Genomic DNA, 19,274 nt, shown 5'->3' with positions numbered 1-19,274 from the left:
TTCCACGCACATTCCCGCCCTCCTGTGTTCAACATGACTTCCGGTGTATGACTTCCGCCTGATTCTCCGCCCTCTGAGGCTACAGCAGCAGCGTCCCGGTGTCCTGTGTGCAGGTAATGGCGTCCTATTATACAGGGGAAGCAGCCTGTGGTGTCCTATTATACAGGGGGAGCAGCCTGTGGTGTCCTATTATACAGGGGGAGCAGCCTGTGGTGTCCTATTATACAGGGGGAGCAGCCTGTGGTGTCCTATTATACAGGGGGAGCAGCCTGTGGTGTCCTATTATACAGGGGGAGCAGCCTGTGGTGTCCTATTATACAGGGGGAGCGGCCTGTGGTGTCCTACTATTCCTATTATACAGGGGGAGCAGCCTGTGGTGTCCTATCATACAGGGGGAGCAGCCTGTGGTGTCCTATCATACAGGGGGAGCAGCCTGTGATGTCCTACTATTCCTATTATACAGGGGGAGCAGCCTGTGGTGTCCTATCATACAGGGGGAGCAGCCTGTGGTGTCCTATCATACAGGGGGGGCAGCCTGTGTTGTCCTATTATACATGGGGAGCAGCCTGTGGTTTCCTATTATACAGGGGGAGCAGTCTGTGGTTTCCTGTTGTACAGGGGGAGCAGCTTGTGGTTTCCTATTATACAGGGGGAGCAGCGTGTGGTTTCCTATTATACAGGGGAAGCAGGTTGTGGTGTCCAGTTATACAGTTGGAGCAGGCTGTCGTGTCCAGTTATACAGTTGGAGCAGGGTGTGGCGTCCAGTTATACAGTTGGAGCAGGGTGTGGTGTCATTATTATACAGGGGAAAGCAGTCTTTGGTGTCTTTATTATACAGGGGGAGCAGCCTGTGGTCTCCTATTGTACAGGGGAACAGCCAGTGGTGTCCTGTTATACAGGGGGAGCTGCCTGTGGCGACCTATTATACAGGGGGAGCTGCCTGTGGCGTCCTATTATACAGGGGGAGCAGCCTGTGGTGTCCTATTTTATGTAGGGAGAGCAGCCCGGGCATCCTATTTTACAGGGGGAGCAGCCTGTGGCGTCCTGTTATACAGGGGGAGCAGCCTGTGGTGTCATTATGAGGGGAGCAGCTTGTTGCGTCCTATTATACTGGGGGAGCAGCCTGTGGCGTCCTATTATACAGGGGGAGCAGTCTGTGGTGTCCTATTATACAGGGGGAGCAGCCTGTGGTGTCCTATTATACAGGGGGAGCAGCCTGTGATGTCCTATTATACAGGGGGAGCAGCCTGTGGTGTCCTGTTATACAGGGAGAGCATATGGTGTACAGAAGATACACCTAGGAATTAGAGGGGGTGATCTCACCAAGGAATTGCTCTAAAGGGAGAGTCATTGGAGTTTTCTGTTGGGTGGGTTACATCCAGTTGGATTAAATGCGAATATTAATTATGGAGTATTACCTAAGTAATCATGGACTAATCTATTTAAAGAAGCATATGCAGCTGACTCCTCATAATATGTGTTTGAGAAGACTACGTTTTTAATAATAATGTATGCAAAGGGATTTATCTTCGAATGTATGAGTCACATATCTGCTTTATTTTTATATATATATCTTAGCGTTCCCGCTAGGATGTTTTAGCGGGGCGCTGCGCCCTGCCCTCTTTCTGGAGCGCCGTGCCCCCACCGCGCAGCGCACCTGCCGACTTCACCCGCGAGTCAGTGTCCCGCGGGTGGGGGAAATGTACGGTGATCCGGTTACCGCCGGTGAATAGACGCTGGGTGCATGCGCCCGGCATCTATTCTACATGTCAGCAGCGCTTGGGGGCTGCCCGGCGTGTTCGTTAGTGCCAGGCATGCCCCCAAGAGTGACGAAAATGTGACGCGTCTTATAGACATGCCCCCTTTTCAATGGCCACGCCTCCTCTCTAGCTCCGTTGCCCTGCCTGCCGCTGGAGCTAGAGTGAACACTAGAATCTTCAACCACATTAAAAAATTCAACGAAGCCCGCGGGCCACTCATCTGTACGCCACACAATAGCACAATCTTGATTCACTCCTGATTCATGTATGACACACAACAGTACCCCTTTTACACAATTACCACAGTTGGTAATGCCCCTTATCTACAATGCCCACCGCAGTAGTGCCCCTTATACATAATGCCCACAGCAGTAGTGTGCCCAGTAGTGGTGTTGCCCCTTATTCAGTGCTCCCAGTAGTGGTAGTACCCCTTATGCCATGTCCCCAGTAGTGGTAATGCCCCTTATGCAGTGCCCCCAGGAGTAGTAGTGCCCCCAGGAGTGGTAGTGCCCCGTATTCAGAGCCCCCAGGAGTGATAGTGCACCGTATTCAGTGCCCCAGGAGTGGTGTAGTGCCCCAGTAATGGTAATGCCCCTTATGTATTGCCCCCTATGCAGTGTCTCCAGTAGTGGAAATATCCCTTATGCAGTGCCCTTTACGCAGAGCCCACAGTAGTAATGCCTCGTATGCAATGCCCACAGCAGTGGTGCTCTTTATGCAGTGCCCCCTGTAGTAGTTACTTACCTTAAGCCCCGCATCCGCTGCCGTCCGGTCCGCCTGGCTGCACCTATAAACTATGGGGAAGATGTCATGACATCACTCCCATAGTGCACTACACACTGTGGAAGCCGGCGCTCAGGAGTGATCTTCAGCCTCCGGCTGCCGCTGGCTTGGAGAGAGACGGCCAGGCACCCGCTGGTAAAATCTCAGCAGGTGCCTGGCAAATGGAGCCTGCCAGCCGGCCACAGGCAACAGCTCCGCGGGCTACGGGTTTAATACGGCTGATAAATAGGAATGTGTATGAAGTCCCGGCAGTTCATATCACGGTGCTGGCAGCCTGAAGGGATAAGAGTCCGACAGGGCAGGTAAGTACCCTACCCCTCTCCCCAATCCTAACCCTCCCTTATTGGTGCCTAACCCCCCCTTACGGCACCCTAAACCTAACCCTCCCCCGGGGGTGCCCAGCTCTCTCCCCTAGGGGTGCCTAACCCTAACCCCCCCCCCCAAACCTAACCATAAACCCGCTACGCTCCCTAAACATATATACAAACATATATATATTATGTGACTATATCATTTATTTTCATTTTAGTCACAGCAGAGGATCACAATTTTAATCCTCTAAACTTCTTATCTAATTCTCAATGTCAACATAATAGTCACACTACATAATAGCCAATTAGAGTGCTGACTGGTAGCGCTCATTGATTGGGTAAAGTGTTTATTTTCCTGACTGGATACCTACTGTTTTAGTTCTCCCTTTCGGTTCTATGTGTCTGTAGAATAGCAATTAAGTAGACAATCACAGCGCTGACAGGCTCAGCTTATTGGCTTATATGATGGCTGTCGATATCGGCTGGATACTTGCTGTTGTAGTTCTCTCCTCCACTCCTGGTATCTCTATAATAGGAATAGGCCAATCAGAGCACTGACAGACGGAGTCCATTGGCTTAGAGAGCTGTCAATAGCGGTTCCAGAGGCTGATTGGTGAGAAACCAGGATATAGTCTAATGTAGTCGGGTTGATACTATGATTTAGCTGACCTAGCGAAGCGTGCGTCAGGACGGCATGGGGCAACGCGTTGCAAAATGTGTCCTGTGTGTTTTTAAATTGTGTTTCCACTAAACCACACTAATATGTTACACTGTCTAATGGATGTATTATGTAGTTGTTGCTGATATGGATAGACGCATCACTATACCCGTATTACTCGTGTTAGGAGACTAGGTTGATCCATGGTGTGATACACATGAGTTACCCATTGACACAGATTTGTTTAGAGAACTAATCTGTTGGTGCACAAATTTATTAGCTGCATCACCAGTATTTGGCGAGGATGGGACATGTTATGGATTTTCATGTAACATCCTATCAGACAGGGGCATACACACTAGACGATCTGCTTCATGAGTGAAATCATCTACTGTCTCCCCGGCAGGGGTTTGATCAGTGTCGTTAACAACATTGAGCACAAACACCGAACAATATCATGCACAATATCGCTCAGTGCCGGGCTCCCTCCCTCATTCCCGAACATGCAACAACCTGACACTATCGTCAGGTTGGCCTGCATGTTCAGGCGATGAACGACAAAGACCCACAACCTGTGGGAGCACGCATCGTTGGTCGTTATCGTTCATCGTTTTTGCGTACAAACTGGACGATATTGTGAATGACTTAACGATATCGTTATTGTTCATTCGTCCAAAATATCGCCAAGTGTCTACACACCAAGGGTCTTCACTCTAGCACCCTGCACCTGTCACAACCCGTGCAGTTCCTCTATCCTGCCTGGGGTGTCAACAACCAAGATCCGGCACTCTCAGCATGCACAGCAGTAATATGCCCGCTCCGGTGCCCTTCTTCGAGGAAACGGCATTCCCACCATATAGCAGAGCAAAAAGGCGCCACTCTGAGTCTTCTTAGTAAAACATAACCAGTGCAGTGGTTTATTATAAATACATCGTCATCGACGTTTCGGGCTCGTGCTCCCCTTCTTCTGGATGTCAGAGATATATATATATATATATATATATATATATATATATATGCAAAGGTGCGGCACTCTCTTCAAAAAAAGACAAGAAGAGAGTGCCGCACCTTTGCACTGCCTTACCTTATATTTGTGAAGGCACCTCTAAAGTTACTTGTGTTGTTGGGAGTGCCGGTCCTACCCTGGATTATATATATATATGTATATATATATATGTATATATTCCAAATGGATGGAACTCACATGAACCCTTCAATCATAGCCAGGTGACCTCCGTGGAAAAGACATCACTTTCCCGCATATATATATATATATATATATATATATATAATGTTATAAATGCTTACCGCAGTGAAGGCACAGCTGTACCTAATTTACATTTATAGGAGAGTGTTGTCATTTAACTGATAATTATCTATGTACTAAGCAGTGGTACTTGGAATATAAGCAACACAAATGACCTTATATTTGGAAATTAATAACTTCCTAGTGAAAGTATTCTATATGTGCACGTTAAAATAAGTGCAGACTAGAAACCAAGCATGTTATACATACACTGTATGGACAAAAGTATTTGGCCACACCTGTTAATTGTTGAATTGAGGTGTGTTAACCAGACCCGTTGCCACAGGTGTATAAAAGCAAGCACCTAGCCATGCAGTCTCCATTTGCAAACATTTGTGATACAAAATGGGTCGTTGTGAAGAGCTCAGCTTAATCTACTGGGTTTCTATGGCCGAACAGCTGCATGCAAGCCTCACATAACCCAAGTCCAATGCCAAGCCTCAGATGGAGTGGTGTAAAGCACACCGACACTGGACTGTGGAGCAGTGGAAACGTGTTCTGTGGAGTAACGAATCACGCTTCTCTGTTTGGCAGTCAGGTGGGCGAGTCTGAGTTTGGCGGATGCCGGGAGAACGTTACCTGCCTAACTGCATTGTACCAACTGTGACGTTTGGTGGAGGAAGGATAATGGTATGGGGCTGTTTTTCTAGGGTTTGGGCTAGGCCCCTTATCTCCAGTGAAGGGCATTCCTAATGCTTCAGCATACCTAGACATTTTGGACAATGCTATGCTTCCAACTTTGTGGGAACAGTTTGGAAAATGCCCTTTTCTATTTCAACGTACGTGCACTGCTGAACGCACAATCTGCGCACGTGCCTGACTTACACAGCGCATGTTCAGTATGGGTCCTACACCCAGAGCGGCAGCATACTGTCAGTGATTGATAGGGAGGTGAGGGGATCTGCGAGTGTCATAGTGACATAATTTATATCTATAGTAATAATACAGGGACAGGACTGGGGAGGTGAGGGGATCTGGGAGTGTCATAGTGACATCACTTATATCTATAGTAATTATACAGGGACATGACTGGGGAGGTGAGGGGATCTGGGAGTGTCACAGTGACATCACTTATATCTATAGTAATAATACAGGGACATGACTGGGGAGGTGAGGGGATCTGGGAGTGTCACAGTGACATCACTTATATCTATAGTAATAATACAGGGACATGACTGGGGAGGTGAGGGGATCTGCGAGTGTCATAGTGTCATCACTTATATCTATAGTTCTAATACAGGGACAGGACTGGGGAGGTGAGGTGATCAGCGAGTGTCATAGTGACATCACTTATATCTATAGTAATAATGCAGGGACAGGACTGGGGAGGTGAGGGAGATCAGGGAGTGTCACAGTGACATCGCTAATATTCTTGGCGGTCTTTTTTTTTCTTTTTATTTGATCTAATACTTTTAGCATTTTTAAAATTAGTTTTAATTTTCAACATGCAATACACAGGATTATACAGTAGTGAAGAAGACACCCTACTGCTGTGCCTCCATCTCATTCACTGATACATGAGAGACACAATGACCAGAAGATCCTGGAACTCACCAACAAGATCATTCAGCTGCTGACTGGAGAGGTGACTGCTGGGAATGGGACATTATACAGTAACACCAGGGGAAGTGTCTGGGAGATGACTGGAGAGGTGACTGCTGGGAATGGGACATTATACTAGGGACAAGGGCATGTGTCTGGGTGATGACTGCTGGGAATGGGACATTATACAGTAACACCAGGGCGTGTGTCTGGGTGATGACTGTATCATTGTGTGTGTCAGGTTCCTATAAGGTGTCAAGATGTCACTGTATGTCTCCATGCAGGAGGGGGAGTACATAGAGGAACACAGGGGTCTGTACAAGGACGTGATGATGGAGAATCACCGGTCCCTCACGTCACTGGGTAAGAGGAGACTGTCATTTATTGTACAGGGGAGAGCAGGTATGGGGGCCCCATATATGCACACATCATCTGATAATCACATATATACAATGTATTCAGTCACTGTATGTCTCCTACAGATGGACCCAGTAACAGAAATACTCCAGAGAGATGTCCCCGTCCTCTTTATTCACAGGATTGTACAGAGGAGAATCGCAGGACCCTACAGAGGCATCAGGTAGTTGGGATTTAGGGTCTCACCAAAGTGACATTTTACTGCATGATCTATCTTGACACTGCATGTCTTTTATACACTGATATTATACTGTTTAATCTCAAATACTGACATCAGAAACTATTAAAGAGTTTTGTTATTGTTTTGTGGGTAATTTAGGGTGTAGATCTTACTTATAACAAGGCCGAAGATAAAGAGGGAGAAGAAGAGACATATGTGATTGATTTGAAGGCAGAAGTTATAGAGGGAGAAGAAGAGACGTATGTGACTGATATGAAGGCAGAATATATAGAGGGAGAAGAAGAGACGTATGTGACTGATATAAAGGCAGAAGATAAAGAGGGAGAAGAGACGTATGTGACTGATATGAAGGCAGAACATATAGAGGGAGAAGAGATGTATGTCACTGATATGAAGGCAGAAGATATAGACGGAGAAGAAGAGACGTATGTGACTGAAATGAAGGCAGAAGATAAAGAGGGAGAAGAGACATATGTGACTGATATGAAGGCAGAACATATAGAGGGAAAACAAGAAGAGACGTATGTGACTGATAATAAGGCAGAAGATATAGAGGAAGAAGAGATGTATGTCACTGATATGAAGGCAGAAGATATAGAGGGAGAAGAAGAGACGTATGTGACTGATACGAAGGCAGAAGATACGGAGGGAGAAGAGACGTATGTGAGGGGTGAGCAGCAGTGTAAGGAGGAGGAAATCTCTACTGATATCAGCGCAGGTGAGTAAAAAACACTTATTATAGAACAGCCAGATATTCTCTTTGCTCAGTCACTACAGCATCTCTTATCCTACACCCTCCTCTGTCAGTATAGACTAATGAGGGAAATATATCTGCCCTGCTGGAGAATCTGGAGCCATCAGTCCCTATTATACTCCTACTCTCCTCCTTACATCATGTCACTGTGTGTTACCAGCCCAGATATATGACCAGTCTCCTCCCCACACTCTCTGGTGTATCTCATACATCAGGTGCCATCAGCATCTATTATACTCCTGCTCTCCTCCTCACATCATGTCACTGTGTGTTACCAGCCCAGACATCTGACCAGTCTCCTTCCCTCTGGTGTATCTCATAGAACAGGAGCCATCAGCCGTATTATACTCCTGCTTTCCCTCTCACATCATGTCACTGTGTATTACCTGCCTAGATATCTGACCAGTCTCCTCCCCACACTCTCTGGTGTATCTCATACATCAGGAGCCATCAGCCCCTATTATACTCCTGCTCTCCCCCTCACATCATGTCACTGTGTTACCAGCCCAGAGATCTGACCAGTCTCCTCCCCACACTCTGGTGTATCTCATACATCAGGAGCCATCAGCCCCTATTATACTCCTGTTCTCCCCCTCACATCATTCACTGTGTGTTACCAGCCCAGAGATTTGACCAGTCTACTTTTAGTCGGATGTTGTCCACTAGCATGGGATAGGTAGGAGTACCATTACATGTGATGGTGGCTGCTTTAACAAGCGGAGAGCTGGGGCAGCGCGTTTGCAAGATGTGTCCAACTCAGAATACTGTCTAATTGCGGCACGCAGTCGGAATTGTGGCGACTCTGATTAAGGCCTATGTCTCCACCTGTAGATTATCGCTGTACTAGGATGATTTGCTAATTTAGCTCATGTCTATTCAGCTTTGAATGACCCAGTGATTGTGTTTGGTGCAGTGTCTAGATGGCCATTGTTGTTGGTCAGCTGACTGAGGCTTCCTGTCGTGTGATGCCAGCTGGGCATTGCATGCTCAGGAACTTTTTGTCACCAATGTCTTCGTTTGGGTCTATGCAATATGCTTGTTGATGAGATCATGTTATATTTTAAGTTAATGTTTTATCTGTGCAATAGCAACAAGCATATCACATAGAACTCACTAATCGTATAAATGCTTCCACCTTAATATAAGAAAAAAATATATATTTTTTTTCCATATATTTCTTTCTGCGGGGTCCATAGGGCTCCACAGGGAGACAATTAGGTGTAGGTGGTACTTAAAAGACCAACAGCATGCTGGTCCTTCCCCCCTATACCCCGCTCACAGCCTGAAAGCAACTCAGTTTTGTTGGTGTCCGGCAGGAGCTGGATCACCGTTAGAACTTTGGGGCTGCTATTAAGCAGCCTAAGCTTTATTTTTATGATTTACCTTTATTTTATTTTTTACTACAGAGCAGCAGCACTAGACAGTCACCTGGACGTCTGCACTGCTGCTCCATCACCCCACCGCGGCGCCGCGACACCAGCCCTCGGCTAGGTACTCGGCAGGGCTCCAGGGGGACCTAGCTGGCAGTGCTTCTTGGACCCCAGACTGCAGCTGGGACAAAGGGGACAGGTAAGGTGGTTCCCTGCTTGCGGGAACGCGCATCTATGCGCAGTCTTGCCTCCGGTCTCAGGAGACAGACCGGAGGCGCTGATGTGGATAACGGTTCATCTGGGACTCCACTTGACTACCAGGGCAATACATATATTGCCGCTGGGCACAGATTAAGGCCAGGGACCCGGTGGTTGATGTCAGCATAGGGGAGAAGACACTCTCCCTTATGGCCCCTCCTCCGGCTCAGGGCACCATTCCACTGCGGTCTTGCCACCCTTGAGCTGCTCCTCCCTCCCCCTCTGAGATTCACGGCAGCCTTTTACAGCATCAGCCTCAGGATTCCGGGAACGCTGGGTCCGGTCTCCCTGTATACCTTTCCCAAGGGCCAGGTTATACAGCGCTATATCCTACCAGTCACTGTGATCTGTGTAGTTGATTTTAGGGGGTCATTCAGACCCACTCATGAGCGGCAGTACGCTCGCAAGTGGGTCGATGTTCCCCACTGCGCATGCGCACGATGGAGGCAGCTCCGTCGTGCGCATGCGCGAGACCCGACGAGCGAAGGACTTTCCTTCGCTCGGAGTGTCTCATCAAAGGGGGCGTGCTGTCGATGGTGACTGACAGCACGCCCCCTTTGGTGGGCGTGCCGGGGGCGTGCCTGCCAGACGGAGGCGTTCCCAAGGGAAAGACTACCGTCTGAAGCCGGCCCCACTGACATCACTAGTGATGTCAGTGGGAGTGATTTTGGCTCTGATAGAGCCAAAATCACTCCTGGCCTTGCGGTTGAGAAACTCAACCGCAGGCTTTTATTCGCAGTTCCGATGGTCGCGATGGTCAAGACCATCACGACCATCATTTTGCACGCTCGTATATGCTGTGGGTGGTGACCCACAGCTATATGAGCGTCCAGGAGGACGCTCCATATTAATGGAGGTAGGCCCTGATTCAGAGCGAGCGCTCTGGTCAGAGCGTCCAGCTCTGAATCAGGGCCTTAGTGCCCATTGCATTTAAATTGTATATTCTGCATTGTATGTGACTTGTGCTAGCACTGCTCTGTTTTTTTCTCATACTGTCAGCTTATACCTTTCCCTTTTCTTTCATTATAACCCAGGAATACTGAAGTATAGGGGGTTCATATATCTGGGTTACTCACTGAACTGTGCCAGATCGCATGCAACTTTATTTTTGCAGCTATGTCTGGCAAAGACAAGAATAACAAGCAGCCTGCTGTTCCCGCTCTGGTGTCTTGCAATTCCTGCTTAGCAGGCGTAGCTTCAGGGGATATCATTCAGGATGGTCTTTGTGCATCTTGTTATATGGCGTCTGGCCTATCAGCCCCTGCGTCCTCTCAAGACCCTTCCTGGGTTACCGTTTCACAGGTGTTGGCAAAAATTACGGCCCACCTAGTGGTCCCTGTGGTGGGATGACCACAGCAGGCACTCCCTGCAAATCCTTTGCCACCCCCATGGGTAGATGCACTTTCTACTTTTGTGTAGAGTCTGGGAAATACCACTACAGCCTTTCAACAAATGCTGCAAAAGGAGAGACCTTTATCTAGTTAACCTACTAAGCGTGCTGTGTTATCTTCCCAGTCTACCACCCAGCTATCAGATTCTGATTTATCATCTGGGGAGGCAGAAGACGCAGAGCTCCCTCACTCTGACTCCCCCTCTGGAGAGGAGGAGCCCCCCTCTAAGTTAAATATGAGAGCTGTAAAATTTATCCTTCAAATAGAAGAGGCAGAATCCACTCTTAAAGCAAAAGAGGCACTATTTAAGTGACAAAAGATAGTTTTGCCAGAGTTTCCTCACTCGGATCAGCTATCTGATCATATGAGTGTGGCATGGAATATACCAAGCAAAAGGTTTCAGCTGCCTAGTTTCTTTTACCTTCTTCCAGCTACTAATTGCACTAAATGGGAAGTTCCCCCAGCAGTGGATTCCTACGTGAGATGCCTAGTTTAGAACGTTACATTACCTATCCATACTACAACCTCCTTAAAGGAGACCACGGATAGAAGGATTGAAGCTTGCCTGAAATCTATACTCTATTACAGAAGCTATTACTCGTCCTGCCAGGGCTACGGCCTGGGTGGCAAAAGCCATTGAGAGTTGGGCATAGGCCCTCGAAGGTACATTTCCCTCTGATGCTTTGAGGGAACAGCTGTCCTACATATCTCACATTGGAGATGCAGCCTCCTATTTAGGTAAAGCGGCTCTGGATACTGGTCTAGCTTCCAAGGCATCTGCTACTTCTGTGGTATCCTGCCGTATTGTTTGGCTTCGTTCATGGAAGGCAGATTCGGACTCTAAAAAGACATTGGAGTCTGTCTTATTCTGGGGAGATCCTGTTTGGTTTAGAATTAGACAAGATTGTTACTAGCTTCCAAGACGGTGTTCTTGCCCTTTGCATCTACTACGAAGCCTCAGATGTCATCTTTTCAGTATTTTCGTCCTCACGAAAAAGCTAAAGGTCAGTCCTTTCCAAAGCAGCCGGCATCCACTAAGCTCTCCAAGCCTAGGACCAAACAGGCCTGGGCGATTAGACGTCCACCTACCAAATCTGAGGACAAGCCTTCAGCCTGATAGGGTGGGCCTTTCCCTGGGGGCTCCCATGTCTCCCACGGATATTTGCCGTCTTATGCCTGAGGTGGCCCCCCCAGCAGTTTTTTTGCATAGAACCTCCATTGGACCCAAACAAAGCCCTGCTGCTGCAGAAAGACATTCAGTTCTTACTGCTCTCGGGGGTAATAATTCTGGTCCCCTTCGCACAGCAAGAAAAGAGCTATTCTACCTTTTTTTTTTTTGTTTCAGAAGTCCAGCGGGTCTCATCGACCTATTCTCAACCTCAAGTCTCTGAACAAATTTATCAGGGTGCCCAGGTTTCGTATGGAAACCCTACACTCTATTGTCCTGGCTATGGAGCCTGGGGACTTTATGGTGTCTCTGGACATTCAAGACGCTTACCTACTTGCACCTATAGCGCCTTCTCATCGGCAGTATCTCCCATTTGCTATACTACAGCAACATTACCAATTTCAATCTCTGTCTTTTGGGCTTTCTACAGCTCCTCGGGTCTTTACCAAGATCATGGCAGTTATCGCCATAACCTATCTTCGTCATCAAGGGGTCAGACTGCTCCTTTACTTGGATGATCTCTTGCTCTTAGCAAGCTCCCTAGAAATTCTTCACCGCCATCTACAAGTAACCATTGCCTTTCTACAAGCTTACGTTTGGCCTTATTAACTGGAAAAAGTCTTCCCTGACTCCTTTAAGAATGGTACTTCTGGGAGCCCTCCTGGACTCTCCCTCTCTTCCCCAAAGCTTCGACTGGACGCGGGAACTCTGGTCTGACCTCATCGGGGCCATCAGGCTCAGAGAATCTTCATGACAACAGAAAATCTCTGCATTACAGCACTGAGTGTGCAGATTACTCCACAGTCGCCGAGTGTCCATGGTGTCCACCTTCAACATGGTGGAGTTCGCTCAGTTTCACAGCCGGCCCCTACAACACCTGATCCTATTCAGGTGGAACGGGCGGCCCCATTTGCTCAGATCATAGATGATGGGCCTTTCTTTGGCGGTTCGCCTGTACATAGCCTAGTGGCTACAGACAGCTCACTTAAACAAGGTTCGCCCCTTTGGGATCCTGGACTGGGCACTCCTCACCACGGAAGCAAGCCTCTGCGGGTGAGGTGCAGTGACCGGCCAGCACTTCTTCCAAGGATGCTGGACTCCAGCCAAGGCGATTTTACCAGTAAATGTCCTGGAAATCTGAGCCATCTACAGAGCCCTCACTCTGGCTCGGGATATTCTTTAGGGCAGGCCAGTACAAGTGGAGAACAGTCCCACGGCAGTGACCTACCTCAATCACCAATGAGGCACTTAAAGTTGGGCAGCAATGGCAGAGGTGTCCCGTAGTCTCACATAGACTGAACGCCATCTTCCAGCCATCTCTGCAGTTTTCATACCAGGGATTCTCAATTGGCTAGCGGATTTCCTCAGCCATCACAACTTGCATCTAGGGGAGTGGACTCTACAACCGGAAGTCTTTCAGCTCCTGGAGGACAAATGGGGTCTACCAGACGTGGGCCTCATGGCCTCACGACACAACCACAAGCTTCCAGTGTATGGGGCCAGGACAAGGGACCCCAACGCAGCCTTCATGGATGCATTATATGTGAGGTGGACCTTCCATTTGGCGTACCTCTTCCCTTCAGTCTCCCTTCTTCCTCTGGTTCTTCGGAAGTTCAAGCAGGAAGGGGGCACAGTCCTGTTGGTAGCTCCGGCTTGGCCCAGATGCTATTGCTACTCCGATCTTCAAAGTCTCTCCATAGACGTTCCTCTCCAACTTCCTCTACGACCAGACCTGTTGTCTCAGGGTCGCTGTCTACATCTGGACCTGGCCCATCTGTCTTTAACGGCCTGGCTCTTGAGATATCCCCCCTTAGTTCTAAAGGGTTTTCTAGCTATGTGGTCCAGACCATGCTCAGAGCGCGTAAACCGGCATCTGCCAGGATTTATCAACAGGTGTGGCATACATATTTTCAGTGGTGTGCTGTTTAAATCTATGACCCTCAGGTTTTTAGGGTTTATAGAATTCACACCTTTCTTCAAACTGGATTGGATCTCGGACTCCGCCTAGCCTCTCTGAAAGTGGATGTATCTGCTCTGTCCATCTGGTTCCAGCACAGAATTGCTTCTCTATCGGATGTTCACACTTTCCTGCAAGGTTTTATATGTATACAACTGCCCCTTTGTCCCTCCTGTGACTCCATGGGATTGGTCAGTGGTTCTCCACGCTCTTCAGGAACCTCCATTCAAAACCCTGGATTCAGTAGATGCCAAATGGCTCACTGCGAAGACTTTTTCTTCTGGCTATAGTATCTGCCCATAGGGTATTGGATTTAGGGGTGTTTTCCTGTCACTCCCCATTTCTAATATTTCATCTGGAGGGATGTTCTTCCCTGGTCTCTCGTTTCCACCTCCAATGAGTAAATTGTGGATCCAGCCTTTCAATCACCAGACATCTTGGCAGGTGAGGCCTCTTTGTATGTGGTCCGTGTTCAGAGGATCTACGTGGACCATACTAGTGCCATCAGGAAATCGGACTCCCTCTTTGTCCTATAGGGATGGCCAGCTAACAGACTGGCTTCACATGACTATCTCACAGGCTTACATGCAGACTGGCCTTCCTGTGACGGCTACAGTTTCTGCTCATTCTACTCTGCTCTGTGGGTCCCTGTGTGGGTAGCCCGACATGGCGCCTCTGCTGAACAACTATGCAAGGCGACCATGTGGTTTTCTGTCCACCCCTTTTTTAGGTTCTATGCCTTTGATGTATTTGCCTCTCAGGATGCTTCCTTCGAGCGCCGGGTTCTCCTCTCAGCTTAGGAGTGTCCCCGTCCTTAACCAAATGCTTTGGGACAAACCCAATATGTCCCTGTGGAGCCCTATGGACCCATAAGAAGAAAAGGAGAGTTATGGTAAAACTTAACCTTGTTAACTCTTTCTTCGAAGTCCATAGGGTCCACAGGGCACTAGCCCTGACGCACCTGGCTTTTATGGGTTTCTTATCTTGATCACTTGATTCCTTCTCTGTGTGAGTGTGATTTTTCAGTGTACCAGTCTTCATTCTCTCCTATCCTGCTCCTGCCTTGGACTAAACAAACAACAAAACTGAGTTACCTTCAGGCTGTGGGCGGGGTATAGGTGGAAGAATCGGTGCATCGTGTGACAGGAAAATGCTTTTCTGTTGGTGTCTGGTCCTCCAAGTACTACCTACACCCCATTGTCTCCCTATGGACTTTGAAGAGAGTTAACAAGGGTAAGTTCTACCATAACTTTTCTTTTTCCTTCCAGCAGATGGACACAAAGGCAGGAATATATTGGAGGGCTTTCTAACTTTGCTTCCAGAAGTTACATTAGAAGAGAAGAACATCACTCGAGATTCTGCAGGAGAAATCCCCATTACCCCAATTGTACACCCAGTACATCACAGTGCAGATATATCACTTTATCCCTTGAACCATGAGGAGTGTCCCATTAATTCAGATGTTGGTGCACATAGTACAGCTCACGCAGATTCTGCAGTCTTTTCCTGTTCTGAAATTGATAAATGCTTTAATAATCAGTCAGTCTTTATTAGACAGAAGAAGCTCACACGTAAGAAACAATATCCATGCTCTGAGTGTGGGAAATGTTTTACATATAAATCAGAATTTGTTACACATCAGAGAAGTCACACAGGGGAGAGACCATTTCCTTGCTCTCAGTGTGGGAAATGTTTTACACAGAAATCATATCTTGTTATACATCAGAGAAGTCACACAGGTGAGAGACCATTTACATGCTCTGAGTGTGGGAAATGTTTTACAAAAAAATCACATCTTGTTAGACATCAGATAAGTCACACTGGTGAGAAACAATTTCCATGTTCTGAGTGTGGTAAATGTTTTACACATAAACCAGATCTTGTTATACATCAGAGAAATCACACAGGTGAGAAACCATTTCCATGCTCTGAGTGTGGGAAATGTTTTACTCGTAAATCATATCTTCTTTCACATCAGAGAAGTCACACAGGTGAGAAACCATTTTCCTGCTCTGAGTGTGGGAAATGCTTTACACATAAATCAGATCTGGTTATACATCAGAGAAATCACACAGGTGAGAAACTATTTCCATGCTTTGAGTGTGGGAAATGTTTTAGACGTAAATCATATCTTCTTAAACATCAGAGAAGTCACACAGGGGAGAAACTATTTCCATGCTCTGAATGCGGGAAATGTTTTACACAGAAATCACATCTTGTTTCACATCATAGAACTCACACAGGAGAGAAACCATTTCCATGCTCTGAGTGTGGGAAATGTTTTACACAGAAATCAGATCTTCTTACACATCAGAGAAGTCACACAGGTGATAAACCATTTTCCTGCTCTGAGTGTGGGAAATGCTTTACACACAAATCATGTCTTGTTATGCATCAAAGAAATCATACAGGTGAGAAACCATTTCAATGCTCTGAGTGTGGAAAATGTTTTACAATGAAATCACGTCTTGTTAGACATCATAAAACTCACACAGGAGAGAAACCATTTCCATGCTCTGAGTGTGGGAAAGGTTTTACACAGAAATCAGATCTACTTGCACATCAGAGAAGTCACACAGGTGAGAAACCATTTTCCTGCTCTGAGTGTGGGAAATGCTTTACCCATAAATCAGATCTTGTTATACATCAGAGAAATCACACAGGTGAGAAACCATTTCCATGCTCTGAGTGTGGGAAATGTTTTACAAAGAAATCCCGTCTTGTTACACATCAGAAAATTCACACAAGATAAAACCAATATCAGATATAAAACAGTGTTGCAGCAATCTACATATTGTAAAAGTTATTGAAAATAATGATTACAATTTAGTTACAGAGTGAGCTCTCAAAAGGTATATTAACATCACATTTCAGTTACGGAGGGCATTTCAAAACTCAAGAGTCACGTTGATTAAAGTGCTTTCCTAGGTGATGTGAAAAACTGCTACCTATCTCAATAAGACATAGATGCATAGAATAAAAAGTAAATGAGCGCTTAATTGCCTCCGGTATGAATAAATGTAAAATGTATGGCGTGAACAGAATGTAGACCTAATAAACATAAATGTGGCAGCAAAGACATACAATACTATGTTATAGCTTTTTTGGTGAAGAGTCGATAAAGTGACCAGTCACTTTAAAATAGGAGAAGGGATACTGTCCCAATCTTATCCTACAATGATCTTGCATTGTTAGTCATTCATCCTGCCCTGTGCAATGTTCTGCAGATCTTCAGAGGTCTTCTCTGGTTCTTCTGTGGCTGATGCCTTAAATTCCCAGTTTATTCAAAACTCAAGTTGTTGCCATCCACAGACATTTGTGGAACATACCACATCGACATAAGATTGGAACAGAACCAAATGTATGGGTCTTATTGCAGTCTCCTTATTCTGTTAGATTTCGCTACCTGCCATATCTCTTCACCGCATTTTGGCCGAAGAATTGATTTATTTTGTCTGTGATTCTATTTCCATCAACTAAAACAGATTTAATAAGTTGAGACAGGCATACATCCAGCTCCAATCAAGGATGCCTGTCATTCTCTCTTGCCGAGAGATATGATGGTGATTAGAAGCTCCTTCATCTCTGGTGGTGACTGGACACAATGGGTACTGTGGATGGTGTGAGGAGCCTGAGCACTTTGAATACTGGCACCATCTCAAGCTCCTCCACCTCATACCCTGGCCAGTCCTTTCTGTTAGCGCCTGAGTAGGGCCTGGTGTTATGAGTTGCACTTCAGCCTGTTTTGAATTTAACAGTTTTTATGTTTTTCTTGTCTCTTTGACTACCAAGGGGCTAAGTTGGTGAGTTTTTCCTTCCCTCATCTGCTCCCAGGGGTACGGCGGGCCTTTATCTTGTCCCGTATGGTCCTTTTAAAGCCCAGAACAGAGGAGGAGAGTATGTTAGATCCAAGATGAAACCCTATCCAGGCGTAAGACCAACACACAAACATTAGTCATGGTGGTAAGGAGGCCTATGAAGTGCTTGGTGGAAGCTCATCTATCATTTATTAGGTACAAGTGGTTAGATTCCACTTCAGTTGCTTGGGTAAAAGTATAGATACATGGGTTTAAATTATAGATCTTTACTGCTACCAGTTTGGTGTCTGGCTCTACAGGAGGCAATTCAGAAGTTGCTTTTAGGAGGAGTTGAGTTATGAGATTTCATTCATATCATTTCCTAGTTCAGAAGCCAGACAGGTCTTTCGAGTGACTGCACTCATAGTCTTTACCAAAGTAATGGCAGCATTTCTAAGGTCCAGAGGGGTGAGTAACAGAGCAATAGTAGGTTTCACATGGTTGTGTAATATATTATTTGAAATCATATCTAGTTCTATCTATTTTCCTGGGCAGGCTGTTCAATACCTTATGGGCAACAAGATTCCCTTCCTACAGAAATTGGTAAAATAGCTCCTGAAAAAGAGAAGTGAGTCAGTACTTTTTTGCACGGAGGCATTGGGCAAGATGGTCTCCACTTTATAAGGCAGTTCAATTCACCCAATTTTCACTCTTGGAAGCTCCAGATAAAGATTTTTTGAAAGTGGTACAGGTCCCATCTTCATCTGGTGGTTGTTGAGGAGCAACCTAAAAAATGGTCATCCTAATATGATGCCAGATTGAATCCTTCTAACAAGGGACTTCAGTCTGTGAGGTTGTGGGGCAGTGCTACTTCAGTAAATGCTTCAAGGCAGATGGTTGCTGGAGGAGTCTTCACTCCATATTCATGTTCTGAAATTTTGGGCTGTCTTTATTGCCCGAAGTTCCCTTTGCCTGGATCTGTTCTTAGCTCAGGTCTACGTAAAGGATCAGGCAGTCTAAGTTCATTTAGACAATGCTATTGCAGTAGCATAGCTGAATCATCAGGGGGCACTAGAGTGCACAGTCCAAAGAGACATCAAGGATCTTCTTTTGGGTAGAGACGGCTCTCGCCGCAGTGTGTTTTGCTGACGTGAAGAGTTGGAATGCCAACTATCTGAACAGATAGAACCTACATTTAGGGGATTCCATTTTGATATTTTCAACCAGGAAAATAGATCTAGAGTCCGTGTTAGTCGACGCAGTGATAGCCTTTTGGGATTATCCCCGTCATCTCTAGCTACAAACAAACTTGCTTGGGAGTCTGACTTCCCCTTATGTAAAATATGATCCTACATTTCCCAATGCTCTTTCTGTGTCACCATCAAGGAGAATTCCAACTCCACAAAATTTACCTTAACACACCAACCTGTGCCGGAGAGGATGCGGACCAATCGCCACACTCTACCACATATAGTGGACATGTCCAGAAATTGCCCCATTCTGGATCCGTCACTTCCTACATATCATGGTTGTAGCCTGCCCTCCCACCAATCTACTGTGTGCCCCAGTCCGCCAGCTCTAAAGACGTGCAAATAAAACGATCCTACATATTTCCTGTGCT

The 19,274-nt window shown here is 46.5% G+C and overlaps 1 protein-coding gene across 1 annotated transcript in view; it reads left to right on the top strand.

Annotated features, from left to right (window-relative positions):
* The first annotated feature begins 48 nt into the window (after nt 1-48).
* Nucleotides 49-19,274, top strand: part of LOC148474930 (uncharacterized) — an 80,983-nt gene continuing 61,757 nt past the window's right edge. Inside the window, 6 exon segments of the mRNA XM_088458019.1 lie at nt 49-113; nt 6,277-6,403; nt 6,645-6,723; nt 6,843-6,940; nt 7,097-7,676; nt 15,125-16,630. Of these exon segments, the coding sequence (XP_088314145.1) occupies nt 6,690-6,723; nt 6,843-6,940; nt 7,097-7,676; nt 15,125-16,630 (2,218 nt within the window). The 5' untranslated portion in view covers nt 49-113; nt 6,277-6,403; nt 6,645-6,689.

This window comes from Taudactylus pleione, unplaced genomic scaffold (assembly GCF_031769625.1).
Source record: "Taudactylus pleione unplaced genomic scaffold, aTauple2 ptg000800l, whole genome shotgun sequence".
Lineage (NCBI taxonomy): Eukaryota > Metazoa > Chordata > Amphibia > Anura > Myobatrachidae > Taudactylus > Taudactylus pleione.
Note: the sequence above shows the minus strand (reverse complement) of the source record. Positions and strands in the feature narration are given on the sequence as shown.